This window comes from Triturus cristatus, chromosome 8 (genome assembly GCF_964204655.1).
Source record: "Triturus cristatus chromosome 8, aTriCri1.1, whole genome shotgun sequence".
Taxonomy (NCBI): Eukaryota; Metazoa; Chordata; class Amphibia; order Caudata; family Salamandridae; genus Triturus; species Triturus cristatus.
The window spans coordinates 21,096,892-21,115,328 of NC_140591.1; the positions used below are offsets into that span (position 1 = coordinate 21,096,892).

Sequence of the window (18,437 nt, forward strand, 5' to 3'; positions counted from 1 at the left end):
TCTTGTGGAATCTATAATGTGCGGAAGGCAATTAAGAGCTGTTAGTTGCTTCATCCATTCTCGGATATCGGATGCCTGTTTGAGTGGAGCGAATAAGAGGATTCTGTTTTTTAAGCGTTTAGTTTGAAGTGGTTGCGTGTCAGCCAGTTATGATTTTTTTCCGACAATTTGTGTTAAGAGACCGGATATCTTCAGGGGAAGAGATTTTCAAGTACAATTGGGTGTCGTCTGCATACATGTGACAGTGGATGTTAGAGCGGTTCAGAATTTCAGTTAGTGGCTCCATGAACTGGTTAAAGAGGGTGGGTGAGAGCGTTGAACCCTGCTGTGGGTACCCTAGTGTGACAGGTGATGAATTGGAAAAGGACTGATTTACCTTGATTCGTTGGGATCTGTTGTAGACGATGGAGGTGAACCAATGAAAGACGGACCCAGATAGGCCCATCCTACGTTTCAATATGTTTAGGAGGCTTTCATGTTTAATCCTGTCAAAAGCTTATAAGTCGAGGAAAATTAGCAGGAAAGATTCATTGTGATCCAGCATTTTAGCACATCATTTGCTATGTGCTTTAGAGCCAACTCAGTGCTATGTCCTTGTTGGAAGCCAGAGTGGAATTGGTCTAAAAGTTGGAATTGTTCTATGTGATTGCCTAGTTGGATGTGGATACATTTCAGCCTGCCAACATGTCAGTTCTGGCGGTGTAAGTCTTTAGTCCATAGGCTTGTATGCCATGGGGGATTCTTTTGTCATCCACATGATATCCATTCTCACTGTATTAAAAATCCTGTGACAATTCTTGGGAATGTTGGTAGACTTGACCAACTAATGCCCAACATCCTTCCTAAGTCGAGGAGTAAGTTTGGTGTCGGGTGTGTCCTTGAAATTGGTGCATGGGCAACATTCTTGCCAGCGCGTACGAATGGAACTAAAAAGGGGAGCGTAGTGGTGGAGTTGCGGAAAACAACCCCAGGCCCCTCCGGCAACAGCTATACAAGATGATTAACTTGGAGGAAGTGAAAAGACTCGACCTAAACCAAATTGGTTGTGTTCTCCCATTTAATTCCGATGCTGCAGTAATAGGGGATGACTGCAGCTGTTGAAGATACTGAGAAGTTCTGTTAAGATCAGGGCTTGACTGTCCCCTTCATTCAGCTCTATTCTAAGATAGACCATCAAAGGCAGAACAACCACTGCAGGGCTGTGCCCTAGCGGGACACCAGCATACAATTTATTCTGTTCCGAGTCTTTCTTCAAATGATGGTGATTGTCATTTCACTGTACTTCTAAGTAGCTGCACTTGCTAGATGAGGAGGATTCAGCAGACCTGAAGATGCTTAGTTAAAGGACTGGTCCGTGCCCCTGTAACACCACTTCAGATTTTAGATTTTGTAAGCATAAGACCAAATTGCACTTGTACTTTGCGGATCTATAAGAGCAAGGACCCTTAGAGAAGCAAGAAGCTGGTATTTGGGTCACTGGTTTAAAACCACTATCTTCATAGATTAGTGCAAAGTTAATGAAGGTTGAGATCCCACATCCTATGAGCTGCTGCTACTGCTGCAAAAACAATCGCTTGAAAAATCTTTCCTGTTTTCTGGATTGAAGGCAAACTATGGTTTATATAATTCAGGCTTGGAAGTATTCAAGATTTTGGAGCTGTTCATAGGTAAGTTTATCAATTACTTCAGGCATTTGTGTGCCCGTTCTGCACAATGAAAATAAAATTTTAAAAAAAGGACATTTCATTGTTTCTTGTCAAACAGTAGTTATATGGATAATAAATGGTAGTTGCTTTAGAAAAGATGCACCAAACAGCTCTACATTTTTAGCACAGACCTCTGTCTCCTGGTGCAGCAGTGGCTTGGAGTAGCTAGAAAGCATCTGTAGTGAATTACTGCACGTCTATCCAAGAAGAGTGGATTGTTGGTGCCTTGCTTGTCTGTCCTCTAGTCTTTAACATCCGAGACTCTTCTGTGTACCTTTTCTACAGAGTGCACTGTTTTTCATGGTTCTTGCTGTGTTTTATTAGTGTCTTTAGTTCTATCTATAGTTTTCTCTTTGCTGATGTCTCGTCCTATCTCCGTAGACTTTGACAGCCTAACATCTGAGTGCTGCTAGGGATATTAATGCTTTTCTGATTCTGCACAAAAGAAGGCATTTTAAATTACCTTCTCAGTGCCATTTTTAGTCCTGCTGTGCTTTCTCTCCAGCTTCTCCTGACGTTCTATTCTTAGTCTGCCCAGTGTTGTCCGTTTTCTTTTGCGTGCTCCAAATCCCAATACTTCTGACGCTCTATGTCCCTTTGCTGCTCGCCGCATACTCTGGGATGTCCACCTCTGACTTATCTGGCCTACCGTTGTCGTGCAGTACAGGATTTTTGGACCAGGGTTACTTCATTACAGGCCGCCATAACACCTCAATGCTGTTTATTGGAGGATATTAGTAGACCTAAAGTTCGCAAGATGGCTTATACTTGTAGATGCTGCTGGTTCTTGCTAGGCGTAGGGTGGCATCACCTGAATGGGTCAGTGCACCCCGGAGATAGAATATTGGCATTAAAATATGACAGAATGAAGCTGGCAGAAGAGATTCACCTGAAACTTAGCAGGAGGGATGATAAGGTGGGATACGATAAGCTTGTGTGGCGGGATCTTGGTAGCAGGATCTTGGCCCAGATACTGGCTCAGGCAGTGATAGTGATGGCTCCAAACAGTAGCCCCTTGCTGGGGGAGGGGCTCCGGGTAGGGCATGGGTAAGCTTCTGGTTGGCTATCACATGCACCCATTGATCTTTCCTTGGGAACGGAATGAGACTTCCGATTTGTAATGTGGGCACTATTCCTTTACCTACCTGGTGTGCTGTGGTTATGGTTATTACCGCTGCATTATATAAAAATGAAAGATTTTTTATTTTTTAAGAGAATTCTCAGGGTGTCACAGTAAATTTTACCTTTAGCCAACATGTTTAGATTCAAACAGTCGTTTGTTGTGAATCGACTTCCATGTTGTTGCCATGCAATTGTCGGGAATTGGTAGATTTCTAATCTGAGCTGTAGTAGGTTCCTTTCTTGTGGTTTCCCTAATTGATAAAATGAAGTGATACAGGCTACTATCCATCTAGCAATAGATTGTTTGGCCATGGCTAGACCCTGTCTGATTTGGCCATAATTAACGGAACGTTGTGTCTTCTGCTGCAGTGTGTGTATTGGAAAAGAAAGTGGGCAGGGTAGTAGTTGATTTATGTGAAAGTCATGGACAACTTTTGGGAGGAACGAAGAATGTGTTCTCATCACCACCCTATTAGTGTAGAAATAATGCAAGTTTTTTTGGCTGTAGAACGTTCCAACTCACTGTCTAGGGGTTGTGGGGTGATCGCAACTAGGAACAAGCATTTGCAATGCAATAGGTCTCGCATTTATAATAGTTTGAGCTATTGGCATTGTAAAATTACAATGCCTTTTATTTATGTTTTAGTTTTAAAACAAAAGGCATTGTCATTTACAATGTCAGTAGCATAAACTCGCATAAAAGCAGTGTGCGGCGTGCAGCAGTGTGCGGCGTGCAGCAGTGTGCGGCGTGCAGCAGTGAGTAATTCAGCAGTGTGCAGCAGTGTGTGGCGTGCAGCAGTGTGTGGCGTGCAGCAGTGTGTGGCGTGCAGCAGTGTGCGGCGTGCAGCAGTGTGCGGCGTGCAGCAGTGTCGTGCAGCATGCAGCAGTGAGTAATGCAGCGGCGTGCAGCAGTGTGCGGCAGTGTGCTGCGGTGTGCGGCAGTGTGCTGCGGCGTGCGGCAGTGTGCTGTGGCGTGCAGCAGTGTTTCCTGTAGCAGTGTTTCCTGTAGCAGTGTTTCCTGTAGCAGTGTGCGGCGTGCAGCAGTGTGCGGCGTGCAGCAGTGTGCGGCGAGCAGCAGTGTCGTGCAGCATGCAGCAGTGAGTAATGCAGCAGTGAGTAATGCAGCAGTGAGTAATGCAGCAGTGTGTGGCGTGCAGCAGTGTGTGGCGTGCAGCGGCATGCAGCAGTGTGTGGCGTGGTTTGGAAACAACAAGAAAGCGGACATCAAAGGAAGGGTGGGAGGGAACGAGCATATGGGGTGTGAGTTATAACGAAAGTTAATTGTTGTAAGAGGGGATGCAGGAAGTGAGGCCGAGCGCGCGCTGGCGAAAGCAGTCTGCTGCTTTCAAGTCCGATGCCAGCTTCGCGCTTGAATGCCTCACATGCACTGGCCATAAACCGCATTCCTAAGGTCTTGTGCCCCTTACTAAATCTCTCTGAATGCGTGAGGCGGCGCACGCACAGGAAGTAGCTGGTGGCAAATGGAATGTGCGTTGTTGTGCGCGTAACCGCCACCCGATCCGCCTGGGAAGCCTTTGGGAGCATTTTCTGAAGCCCCTACATAATTCTCGCTGAGCGATCATTTACGAGATAGCCAGGCAAGACCTAAAAATGGTTTTCAGGATAGATTCTACGATATAGTCTTGTGTATGCCCGCAAACAGAGCCCATCTGTTTTGATAAACCATTGTTCAGTTCCCATAATGGAGAAGGAGATTAATTCAAAGCAAACTTCTTGAGCCCTTAAAAAAAAAAACTTTAACAAGCATTTAAAAAAACAATTGCTTTGAAGATTTTTTTTGTAGGCCAGATGATAAAATTGAATTTTGGTTTGTTCAAAACGAAGCGAGTAGAGTAAAATAACCTCCTCCTGACAAGTGAGTAGATTGTGTGAGTCAGGCACTATATACAGAATCTTTTCCCTTTAATTCCAATTGAGGGACATTTTTCTTCTTTGAAGATCTCTATACAAGCTGGTGGAAGATTAAATAATTATACTCTCTGACTTCAGGACCCACACTGCCATAATCAATTATGCTAAAGTCCGCTTCTGAAGTTGCCCCTTCTTAACAGATTGAGCTTGCACAATGGCCTTTTGTGTGCTTCTGTGGACACCCACGGTAGGTGCAGGTACCACCACTGTCTTCAGCATATCTGATGCCGTTAATATAATGTTTGCTGGCGATCTCTACCATTTCAGTAATGCTGGGGGTGGAGAAGCATAAAGAAATTGTCTTGACCAACTGTTCAAAAGGGCATTGCCTATACTCTCTGGTTTTCTTAGCCTGTATGTAAAGTCTCAGCTTTTTCAGCGCCACTGCAGAGAGGTCCCACCCGTGAGACACTTTGTAATATCGAGTGAGAAAATCTGCTTGCTGATTCATTGTCTCTGAAATGTGTACTGCTGTTAGCATTCATTTCCTGGCCAGGGCCCATTGCCAGATTGTGCTTCCCTGGAAAACGGTCTTGATTTTGTACCTACTTGCCTGTTCAGGTAATGCATGGTGGTGGTATTGTCAGTTTGAATCTGGATTGTTGACTTCTTTTGGAACAGAAAAAAAGCCTTATGGACTATGTGGACCACTCTCAGTTCCAGATCATTTGTGGAATGAGGATTATTTGGCCGTCAACTGCCCTTTAACCAATAGTTGTTCTAGATGGACTCTCCATCCGAAGAGAGCAGCGTCCATCACTGACCTGCCACAGTAGCTCCTTTTGAAAGGCAACTCCTTTGAGTAATTTATGTGTCTTGCTCCACCTTTCTAGAGTTTATCTTGGTGAAGTGGTTAAGTTCCGTTTGTCCTCACAATTGTTCTTCTGACATTGTTAATCCTCTAGGTATTGCTGCTGGAGTCCCATGTGCAACCTTGCATTCAGGACAATATAAATACAGAATGCTCTAGAGCCTAGAAGGGAGGCTTTTTGAGGTGTACCCCTGCAGATTGCTGGATAGATGGCGCACTTTCCTTTGAAGGATTAACTTTTTTCTATGGTGTTTCTTTGTCCTCAAATAAGATAGTTCGAGGCATATGAGCTGCAGATTGTACACTTAGCATAGGTCGCCATCTGGTGTTGGGCCCGGATGTTTGCAGTTTGTTTTTCTTCTTGGACAGTCTTTGGAAGTCACGAGTTTGGTGACTCCTCCTTCGGTCCGTACTGCGCATGGGCTTCGGCTCCATCCTCAGATTGTTTTTTTCCGCCATCGGGCTCGGATGTGATACTTCGTGCTCCGGCTTCGAACTTCTACGGTTCCAGCCTCGACGGAAAATCCTCGATCCTTCGAGTTCCTTCATCATCTTCATCTCTCGAAGCGGCACTTTCTCCATCCCGTACATCGACACCGGCCTTCGGGCCCTCCGCGACTCCGGTCCCGGCCGATGGAAAGGACTCCGTTCAAAAAGTGCCCAAAATATGGGTCTAAATTTCCCCACACCGACCTCCATCAGGTGTGTAACCTTTGCCTCTCTCCGGAACACGAGGCCAGAGACTGCCCCGCCTGCAAGTCTTTTCGATCGAAGAAGACCATCCGAGATCGAAGAGCTCGACGCACCATGGCGCACTCATCCTCTGCAGCTCCACCGGACATCTTCGGAGACGACGCCGAAGCTTCGGGGCAAACACACACCGAGCAGGAGGAAGACGTCGTCAGCGCTTCCGAGGCCGACGACTCCGACGTGGAGGACATTACACCAGCGCAGCGGGCCGTGAGTACTATGCCCCCTCCCACCCCCACGCCGAAAACCAAAGAGACTCAGGTTACTCCCTCGCCTGCCGGCCTGGGCAAAACCAAAACCAAAACTTCGATCACCCCACCTTCGGGCCCGGTGTCGAAGCTCCCAAAGTCTCATGGCAGCTCGGGATCGAGCCAGCCAACACCCGGTGCCGAAAAACAGCATCCGGCACCGAAGACTGCAAAATCCAGCTCGACTCCGAAACCACCGGTGCCGAAGCCTGGACACTCAGTGCCGACCAAACACAAACACAAATCCGTCGGCACCGATGCTCCGGCGCCGAAACATCATTCGACGCCGAAACACCCGGAGACCTCAAAAAAGCATGGCGCACACAGACCATCGAAACCCCCGGTTCCGAAATCACCGGTGCCGACAGACGACTCGACACCATTGGCTCTGTTTACACCAGACCCTTTACAAAAGACTTTGTCCAAAGATCCAAAGACTGGGCTTTTGACTTTAACTACCAAGAAAAGACGCCTTGATGCTCCGGCTCCTCCTCCTCCACCCAAAAGGAAGGACTCTGCTACTTCTCCCCTCAGAGTGCCCTCCCCACCACCGCCTCCCCTACCCCCTCCACCTCCTCCACCGCCTCCACCTCACAGGTCTCCGCCACCTGTACCTCACTACGATCCGACCCCATCCCCAGATCCGGATGATGGGGATCCGGACAATTACCCGGCGGACGCCCCAATGGATCCCACTCCACCAGGGACCCCAGATCCATGGGAGGATTACAATAACCCTGACATACCCAATGTACCTCAGGACGACCTATACCCATCAAGACCGTCTCCTCCAGAGGACTCCTTAGGGTTTCACCATTTAGTGCAGAGAGCAGCACACTACCACGGGGTGGACATGCACAGTGAACCAGTAGAAGAAGACTTCCTACTGGATACATTTGATATACAAGACAAATCCACTTCCATTTTACCCATGCTTAAGGGTGTCACCAAGCACGCTACAGAGGTGTTCAAAGACCCTGTCAGAGCCAGAGTACTGAACCCTAGAATAGAGAAGAAGTATAAGGCGGCACCCACAGACCCTGCTTACATCAAGGGCCCTGCTCCCCTAGATTCCCTAGTTGTCTCCACAGCTAGAAAGCGGGCTAACTCCCAATCCTCAGGAGATGCCCCACCGCCAGACAAAGAATCTAAACTTCTGGACGCGTCTGGTAAACGCACCGCCTCCCAAGCTGCAAACATGTGGCGCATTGCAAACACACAAGCACTGCTTGCGCGATATGATAGAGCACACTATGACGAACTAGAGGCTCTTATGCAGCACCTTCCAGAAAAATACAAGCACAAGGCTCATGACCTGATACAGGAGGGCAAACTAATTACAAACACCTCCATTAAGTGTGCCCTCGATGCAGCCGACACTGCTTCTAGGGCCATAAATACCAGTGTCCTGCTTCGCCGCCACGCCTGGCTCAGGATCTCAGGGTTCAAGCCTGAAGTCCAGGCATCCATACTCAATCACCCCTTTGACCAGGAAACACTCTTTGGGCCAAAGGTAGACGAAGCGCTCGAAAAGATGAAGAAAGACACAGACACAGCAAAGTCTATGGGGGCACTCCAAACACAAGCTCCAAACGTTCCTTTCGACGCTCGTCCTTTCGTGGCACAGGCAGAGGCTCCTCCACCGATAACGCCTCTACCTCCTACAAGTCCCCTCCTCAAAATACCTTTTCAAAGGGCAATCAGAGAGGTGGTTACAGGGGTAACAACAATAAGGGCAGGGGCAAAACCAACAACACCCGTTCTGCCACCCCCCCCCGCACAATGACTCCCCTCCGCTCCCCCCAGACCATTCCACTCCGGTCGGGGGCAGACTACAAAACTTTATCCACGTATGGGAGTCCATAACATCGGACAAATGGGTGACCCAAATCATTCGGTCAGGGTACTGTCTCGAACTAACATCTACCCCACCCAATATCCCACCAAGGCACCGTCCAATGTCTCAAGAACATTCCACACTGCTCAAACAAGAGGTACTCTCACTCCTCCAAAAGCACGCTATAGAGCAGGTCCCCGTCAATCAACAAAATCTAGGGGTCTACTCCCTATATTTCTTAATACCAAAGAAAGACGGGACCCTCAGACCCATTCTCGACCTCCGGCCTCTAAATGCCTACATACATTCAGACCATTTTCACATGGTCACCCTACAGCAAGTCCTCCCACTCCTCTGCCAGGGAGACTTTCTCACAACCTTGGATCTGAAAGACGCATACTTTCACATTCCAATACACCCCTCTCACAGGAAATACCTCAGGTTCGTGGTGGACGGGCAACATTACCAATTCACGGTTCTCCCCTTCGGGGTCACCACCGCACCACGGGTGTTTACCAAATGCCTAGCAGTAGTAGCAGCACACCTCAGACGTCAACACATTCACGTCTTCCCTTACCTGGACGACTGGCTGATAAAAGCCGCGTCCTACGACCAATGTGTGCAACATACAAACAGCACCATCCAACTGCTCCACCAGCTAGGCTTCACGGTGAACTACCAAAAGTCCCACCTCATACCATCTCACACAAAGCAATATCTCGGGGCCACTATAGACACCTCCAAGGGTATTGCCTATCCAAACTCAGCCAGAATCACAAGCATTCAAGCCTTACGCAAAACATTCCTTCCTCAACACTCTCTTCCAGCAAGAGTGTTTATGAAGCTCATAGGAATGATGGCGTCTTGCATCTTCATAGTGCCCCATGCAAGACTCCACATGCGTCCACTTCAAGAGTGCCTAGCACAACAGTGGAACCAGGCCCAGGGTCAGCTGACGGATCTGGTGTTGGTGGACGGCCGCACACATCACTCTCTGCAGTGGTGGAACACCACAAACCTTTCCAAAGGGCGGCCGTTCCTGGACCCGGTTCCTCAGGTGACTCTAACAGCGGACGCATCTCTCTCCGGCTGGGGAGCGCACCTTCTACACCTCACCATGCAAGGTCTATGGACGCCACAGCAAAAATCGCTCCACATCAACCATCTGGAGCTCTTGGCGATCTTTCTAGCCCTAAAATCTTTCCAAAAACAGATTTCGGGCAAAGCAGTCCTCATTCGCACAGACAATATGACTGCAATGTATTATATCCAAAAACAGGGGGGGGACACACTCTCCCCAGCTCTCCCGCTTAGCCCAGAGCATATGGAGATGGGCAATTCCTCAAAACATCTTTCTCCTGGCACAGCACGTTCCAGGCGTACAAAACACCATGGCAGATCTGCTCAGCAGACAAACGCAACAACTACACGAATGGGAACTGCATCCACAAGTTCTTCACCCATTCTTCCAACAATGGGGGCATCCTCAGATAGACCTCTTCGCCACCCACGAAAACAAAAAATGCCCAAGCTTCGCCGCCAGATACCCACACCCATTGTCCAAGGGCAATGCGATATGGATGAACTGGTCAGGCAGATTTGCATACGCCTTTCCACCTCTCCCACTAATTCCATTAGTGGTCAGGAAGCTACAACAGCACTCCCTCACACTCATTCTGGTAGCTCCGACGTGGGCCAGGCAGCCGTGGTACACCAAGCTACTACAACTGTCAGTGGTACCACATCAAAAACTACATCTATCCCCATGCCTCCTAACCCAGAACCATGGAGAAATCAGGCACCCGGACCCAGCTCAGCTCAACCTGGCGATCTGGCTCCTGAAATCCTAGAATTCGGATACCTTAACCTTCCCCCTGATTGCATGAACATCATCATGGAAGCCAGACGTCCTACCACTAGAGCATGCTATGCCGCAAAGTGGAAAAGATTTGTAATTTACTGCCGTAACAATACAATCAACCCTCTAGATGCATCCATACAGCACATCATATGCTATCTGCTCCATCTTCACAGGTGTAACCTGGCATATTCATCCATACGCCTACACCTAGCAGCGATCGCTGCTTATCTACAAAACAGACAGCATTTATCACTCTTCAGAGTGCCCGCTATTAAAGCCTTCATGGAAGGCCTTAAACGCGTAATTCCTCCCAGGGCACCACCTTCCCCTGTATGGAATCTAAATTTAGTTCTTACACGACTAATGGGTCCGCCCTTCGAACCAATGCACAAATGTGAGCTACAGTTTCTCACCTGGAAAACAGCTTTCCTTGTAGCGATCACTTCCCTTAGAAGGGTTGGTGAAATACAAGCGTTCACCATACAGGAACCCTACATACAAATGCATCACAGCAAGGTCATACTTCGCACAAATCCGAAGTTTCTGCCCAAAGTCATTTCCCCCTTCCACCTCAATCAATCAGTGGAATTACCTGTCTTCTTTTCGCAACCCCAATCTGTTGCAGAAAGGGCCTTACACACACTTGATGTGAAAAGGGCGTTGCTATACTACATACAAAGAACGCAACCCTTCAGGAAGACTAAACAATTGTTCGTTTCCTTCTCTCCACCACATAAAGGCAACCCCATTTCTAAATCCGGGATAGCTAGGTGGATTGTAAAATGCATACAAATTTGCTATCAAAAGGCAAAGAGAACATTATCTGTTCCTCCTAGAGCCCACTCTACAAGAAAGTTAGGGGCTTCTATGGCTTTTCTAGGGAATATACCCTTAGATGACATCTGCAAAGCAGCCACATGGTCTACACCGCACACCTTCACAAAACACTACTGTGTAGATGTGCATTCCAAGCAGCAAGCTAGGGTGGGCCAGGCTGTACTAAAGACACTTTTTCAAACAGCAGCAACGGATACCGGTGGTCGCCGCTAAGGTTGGGTACTGCTATATAATCTATGCTAAGTGTACAATCTGCAGCTCATATGCCTCGAACGGAATATGCTACTTACCAGTATGCATCTGTTCTTGGCATGTAGAGCTGCAGAGTTGTACACGCCCACCCGCCTCCCCGGCTACCTGTATCCGTTCCAGTACATCTTATTTAGATACAACACATGGGTTTCTCACTGTTATTACTACGCTCCATCATTTCCCTGTTGGCGAAAAACAATCTGAGGATGGAGCCGAAGCCCATGCGCAGTACGGACCGAAGGAGGAGTCACCAAACTCGTGACTTCCAAAGACTGTCCAAGAAGAAAAACAAACTGCAAACATCCGGGCCCAACACCAGATGGCGACCTATGCTAAGTGTACAACTCTGCAGCTCTACATGCCAAGAACAGATGCATACTGGTAAGTAGCATATTCCTTCTTTGGACTGGTGTTGAGATTGATTTCTTTGATGGTTCATCTTAAGACCTAGCCTGTATAGAAGTTCCAGAGGTTTTATAATATTCTTCACCTTTGACTGCAATGTTTCAGTAACCAGTGGCTCAGGTAGGGCTAGATGAAAATTCATTTTCTAAGAAGGTAGGGTACTACTACTGCAGTGCATTTTGAGAACCCCAAAGACTGAGGAGCTGACTTGAGGCAGAATGGCTGTACTTTTAGATGGATAGGGATTGTTCTCTACAACCAATCTGTGAAATGCTCTCTTACGCTTCGCTAATTGGATGTGAGAATTCGCATGCTACACATCTGTTGCACTTATCTATTCATTGTACCCCAGATGCAGTTCTGAAATAAGGCGAGTATCCAGAAATGTTCTTGATAGACTTGTTTCATAAGTGTTAGTCTGATGATGGTCTGTATTCCTCTTTTAAACCTCTTTTTTCTGAACCAGGAAGTACCTGAAGTAAAGTCCTAGGCCTTTATGATGAGATGGAATTGGCTCAGTCACATTTTCTTTGGAGGTTCGATGTTTATTTCCCTATGATGGATATCTGATAATGAAGTACCTGAAGTAAAGTCCTAGGCCTTTATGATGAGATGGAATTGGCTCAGTCACATTTTCTTAGGAGGGTCGATGTTTCTCTCCCTATGATGGATATCTGATATTTCAAGGTTGATTCAATATTGATTCTGGATGAACTGGTGGAATAGCCTTTACATTTAGAAAGTATACATGAAATACAGTATGTAGCACCCATTTGTCTCTTGTGATTGAAATCCACTCTGCCAGATGCAAAGATACCACTCCTCCCATTGGAGTGCTGAACGAGGGGGATGTAGGGTACTCAATTTTAACTGTCTATTGCCAGAGGAATGCCTGGAACTGGAAAGCTCATTCAATGAAGACTTGGACATAGACGTTCTCTTGTAAGGGTATCTTTGTCTTCAAAGATACTGCTGTTAGAGTTGAAAAGTCTAGTGAGTGCATTGAACCCTGTGTGAGAAATACCTCTTGACTTGTATTGCTGCTTGGACACTTTCTTCCTTTCTTCAAGTCCCACAACCTTGAGTGTCTCCGTCTCATTTTTCATCTTCTGCATTTCTTCCTCTATATGTTGTCCAAACAAGGTGGGCCCTGGAAATTGGATGCTCATTATCTGGGCTTTAATGTGGTAAGGTAGAACCAGGAGGATCTAAGGATAGGTATCTCTGGCCCGTAAAGCTGATTACTTTCAACCTGGGCTTGTTTTATTCCTGGTGGCCAGGCCTAGACACCAGGAGCATTTTCATAAGGACTCCTGGCCTCTTCATGGGCGCATTTTGTGGGGAGCTGGATTTTCTGGCTCCCTGCACATGACCGGTCTTCTGCCCTGCTGCGTACCTACTGGTGGGGACATCTTGCACAGCCCCTCTCACACCAACAGAATACACTCCATGCCACACTCCCAAAGCCCCAGAGCTTTCTATGGGGCCGGGGAAAGTGTAGTCAAGCTCCTTTACTCCAGTTGGTCCATTGTAGGCTTACTGGCCCAGCGCCACTGCCCTTGGAGAAGACTCATTCTAGTGCTGGGGGTCATCTACACTAAAAGTCCTAGGCCATCCTTGCATGGGCATCAGGTAGCTTCTCCTTCCAGCTGAGCATTCTTTCGCAATCGCCTCCCAGGTCCAGGGTCTTAAGTTTTTTTGGCCAGGCGCCCCTGGCCAATTCGACGATGCCACATGATCCCTCCACCTTTGTCCCAACCCTCCTACACAGCATTCTGGAACAATCCAAAATGGCTACTTCAAGTTGTTTCTGGTAAGAGCTCCTCTGAGGACCTTAGCGCCATCTCTAGCTGACACAGTTGCCTGATCGCTTCCCACCAGGACTTCAAAGGTGAGCCCCTAGTGTGTTGACTTCAGAGGTTTGGGCTTCCACCTTTGTTCTAGTGGACCTGGGTTATTCCAGCCCAGGTGCCTTGTTACTAGCTAATTATAAGATGCAGATTTTCTCGCCATTCCTTCTATTCGCAGGAACTGAGTCAATCACAGCGGATTGCCCTTTTGTTTTTTGGTGAGGACTTTGATCCCTCTGCTTGGAATCACAGTAATTAACTTGGCCTAGTAGGGAGTGGGCAGATACCTGGCTAAGCCAGAGAAAAGACAAATCCTGAATTCCCTTATGGTTTGGATTTGTGTTATTGGGAGCTCCAAATTCGAACTCTGTGTGCATGTTTTACCCCAGTTTGGTACCTTGCTGGACCCTGTAGGCCTAGGCGAAGCGAAACTACTTTAGAGCAGATTTCGCCTATATGTATAATACAGTTAAAACACCACCGATTTTCCAGTAAGCACTACAGACCTATCCAATGGCCCACTCATATTATAATGCCGACTCATATTATAAGGCCTACCCCAGGTCAGAACCAGTCCTTGCAGAGTCCCTTCTGTTACAGGGAACTTGTCTCATAAGCAGCTCACATATCCACTCACACTTGTGTTCACATGTAGCTTAGTTAGTGCCTCTTACCCTAGCTGCGCAGAAGCAGCCTTTTCGTAAAAGGCGGACATGAAATGTAAGCTACATCATGTGAGTGGAGCATTAAGTGGAGTAAAGGCAGACATGGTCAGAATCCTAATTGACATGGCAGGAATCAGGGTAGTTAAGCCTGCAGGAAGGTAGTTGCAGAGATAGAATCTAATTATTCTCTCCAAAGGACCAGGTGTGGTTGAGCTGCAGCGGTGCAGCTGGCAACATTGAACCCTCCAGGATGGAACCAGCTGCAAAGGTGTAAGTACTGCCTGGATGAAAACAAGCACTAGATCCGTTGCCAGGATCGTGCAGGAAGGCTTGCAAACTTTATAGTTTACAACTATATTTCATGGCATAGTCCAGATTTTTCACCTCCCCTATTCTGGACAAGCTATGGAGTATCTAATGTTCTCCATTAGCTGTAGTTTGGCAAATGTGCAATGGGGAATTTTTTTTTAAAGCATTTTTTTGAGGGGTGTGTATTTTTTCGTCTGGTTACACGATTTCATTCAGTTTGAGCGTCATTACCGTGATGTACAATGTAAAGAAATCAGTGAGCAAGCTTTGAGAGAGAGGGCACTAGGAATATCGCCTACCAGACCGGTGGGATTCTTCGCTCCAGGAGCCCTGTGTTTGAGTGCCATCACTGTGATGCACACTGTACGGTGTAAAGAAATCGATGAGGTAGGCTATGAGCTGGTGAGCTAGGAATGCAACTTTCAGACTCGTGGGAATCTTCGCTCCAGTCTGCACTGTTCACAGAAACCATTTGGGTATTTCCAGATTCTTTTCACTACTCTGCCGGATTTCTCCCTCGTGTCCACTCTAGACTCTCCCTTTTCTGTCCCACTGCTACACTTTCCTGTTTTTTCCTTCTGCCAGTGCTCCTTTTCCTCTAGTATTTTTTTCTAGCTATCATTACCCTATGCTCCCTTCTTGGACATCACTTTGTCTGGTGGTGCTTCACACATGCTGCTTTTTTGCTCTACATTTTATCCCAACATGACCATTTCCTGTGTTATGTTTTCTCTGTTGATGCAGTTTACCATTCTTCGTTCAGTGACACTACTTTTTTCTCCAGTGTTTTTACTAGCTTTACTTTCTTTTCTTTCTCCTGATACTGCACCTGTTCCTGTTCCTTCTCTGCAAACACTGCTTTTTTTCCTAGGATTCTTTTCTGGATGAAAATTTATTCCAGTTTTTTCAATTTTTTCTTGACCGCTCTCTTTGAGTATTTGAGTGCTTTCCACAGTTACACAGAGATGCAAATAATGCAACCACTAGCTTTTACCTTTAGTATTATCTACTGATTTCACTCCGGTGATGAAATGAGATAAAGAATGCGTACATGGGTTTACTACAGTAATGTCACTTTTGTCCCGTTTTTTTAGATGTAGTAGCTGCAGAGAAGAAGGTGGTCCAGGTGGACAAACACACCGTTAAATCTCCTAAAACATCCTCTGCTAGTTCTCATCCATCAGCTGGTGCTGCAGGTGAGACTAGAGCAGGAATGAAGCCCAGGGTGGCAGACCAGGGTGTTGCGCAATTCCCGCCCAGGAAGACATTGGTAGAGTTTCCTCTGAGAGCTCCGGTCTCTGCTGTTGAAGGTGCAGTAAGTGCTGCTATAGCCAACGCACAGGAGAAGAAAACTGGAGAAGAGAAGCCATCCTCCTCCATCACTTCCATTTCAGACTCCTACTCCAGTAGTTCTGAATCTGATTCAAGCTCTAGTTCCGATTCCGAGGGAGAACAGGATGCTGCAGAAGTCCCAGTGAAGACCAAAGTTGAATTCCCTGTGCAAGGACCCAACCATACAGAGATGCGTGATATAAACAAGGATGCTGATGAGGAGGGCAAAGCTCCAACTGCAAAGAAGAAGAAAGCCATACATGCAGAACCTGACCAGACAGTACTTCCAGCTGGGCCACACAGAGAATTTCATAGAAGCCCAAAAGGTGATGGTCATACATCCATCTCCCCTTTAACCAAATCGGATAAATTGCAGAGAACAATTTCAAAACCAACTATCGAACTGCGACACACAAAGCCTGTCACCAAGGTAGACTCATTATCAGGAGCGTCGGAAGCAGCTGCTTCGGCCAAAGGACCAAGCAAACCAAAAGTGGTTAAAAAAGGAGCTAGAGTTGCTGGTAACCTGGAGCGTCCTCCGGCAAAAGGACTTCCATTGGAGAACCATGAAGAGGTTCTGAAAGGCCATGCACCAGTGGTTGGAACTGAAGCTACAACTGAAAAGCCCATTCGGGACCGCTCCATGAAAAGTGCCTCACTTGAGACTAAGGAGTCTGCTACTTCCCAAGACTGTGCTAATCAGAGAGATGAGATGGTGACCTCGCCTGGTGTAACTATTGAGATTGTAAAGCCAAGAGCTATGTCAGAAATAGCAGATGAAATTCTGGAGCCAAGAACTGCACCTGATGATAAAACTACTAAAATTCAGGAGGCGAGCACCATACCTGATAAAGCCACTGAAATTCAGGAGGCAAGCACCGTACCTGATAAAGCCACTGAAATTCAGGAGGCGAGCACCATACCTGATAAAGCCACTGAAATTCAGGAGGCAAGCACCGTACCTGATAAAGCTGCAGAGGTTTTAGAGACACAATTGACATCTGACAAAGCTACAGATATGTCAGGGCCAAACACTACTGTCAGTCAGGTTGCTGAGACTTTGGATTCAAATTTGACACCCAGCAAAGACCCTGGAGAACAAGGCCCTTCGTTGGATGCCATCACTGAAACCGAGGAGCTGAGCACTCCACTGGGTACAGCTATATTTGTGCTATTTGTTTGGTTTTGTGCATTTCTAGTTTGAAACCTTTCCATTTGAATTTAATTTCGACTTTGACTGTCTGCTTTGCTTTCTCATCCACCACAATTTAACATTAGAGCTTTCTAACCTGCTGCAGCCAGGTCTTAACACTAACTGTCAAAACATGTCTAAATTCCAGTGAATTGAGGGAGATAGAGATGAGATTTCCTTGGCTTCCTTCTGCTGTGTCTACAGATGGGTGTAGACAGGCTGATGAAAGTGGCACCGACCTAGAGGGATCCCAAGCCATGTGCTGAGTCCCAGCCCCTGGCTCTACACTGCTTGAGTCGCCATTTTTGTTGAGTGCTTGGTGTGAGAAGTTAGCCTGGCATATGCTGGTCACTAGTTATAGTGGCCACCTTGCACCAGTCCAATTCGACTCTTGTGGTAGATGGGTTTAAGACAACCTTTTAAAGAAAGCTATCCTAGTGGTAGCTGTGGAGAGCAGCCTTCAGGCTAAGTCTCAGAGGAATGTAAAGCAGCTTGTTTTACCTTATAATCTCTTGAATTACCAAATGAAAAGGACACCACACAGGTATATATATCAAATATATATGTATTTATTCTTAGATACACTCTACTAATCTCTTTATGAGATTAGAACCCAGATACACATTGAAATGTCAACACTTCTCAATAAATTAAGCACAAATATGGCTGTAGCCCTAGGGGCGTACCAGACCATATACTAAAAAAATGGGTTAACAAACTCGACTTGCAAAATGAAAAGGCCTAGGGCCTTGGGAATCGCTGGGGCTTTACTTCTGCAGTGTTAGCAGGTAAGTAATCAGCCCACAGGAGACGCGTGCAGTGTCTAAACACAGCCGCGGGTTTCCTATTGGTTTCAATGGCGTACGTCGCGGTTTGTATTTTAAAGTTTTAGGGCACTTGGGAGAAGTCAACAAGCAAGCCACTTACAGGGTAAGTATTTCGAGGGCCAACACACACTTGGGCACCAGAGTGCACGAGTTACCTCACCCAGGGAAGCCGGGTGCATAGGTGTCTTTTGGTGTCGGGTCGCAATGCTGTTTTCAATGGAGATCACTGAAGACTGCTTGTGACGACTGGAGAGGTGTCCGCTGGAATCCGAAGATGGATTGAAGTTGAAGAGGCCTTTAAAATTGAGGGGATAGTGTTCAAAGTCACTTTGCCAGTGACCGGTGGCCAGCAGGATGGATGACCACTGATGTCGCGTCACTTCAGGTCGTCGATGGTGATCTGTCTCTTCGCTCACGAGGTCCAGGAGAGATCGACGATGACCAGCAGCTGGATTCGGAGCGTCCCACGACGTCTGCAGCTGATGACGGTGTCGGCAACCG

General features: G+C 47.0%; 1 protein-coding gene across 1 annotated transcript in view; it reads left to right on the top strand.

The window, feature by feature from the left end:
* Positions 1 to 18,437, top strand: part of NDUFV3 (NADH:ubiquinone oxidoreductase subunit V3) — a 77,041-nt gene that overhangs the window by 21,256 nt on the left and 37,348 nt on the right. Inside the window, exon 3 of the mRNA XM_085620752.1 lies at positions 15,680 to 17,071. Within this exon, the coding sequence (XP_085476878.1) occupies positions 15,680 to 17,071 (1,392 nt within the window). The remainder of the gene's footprint in view (positions 1 to 15,679; positions 17,072 to 18,437) is intronic.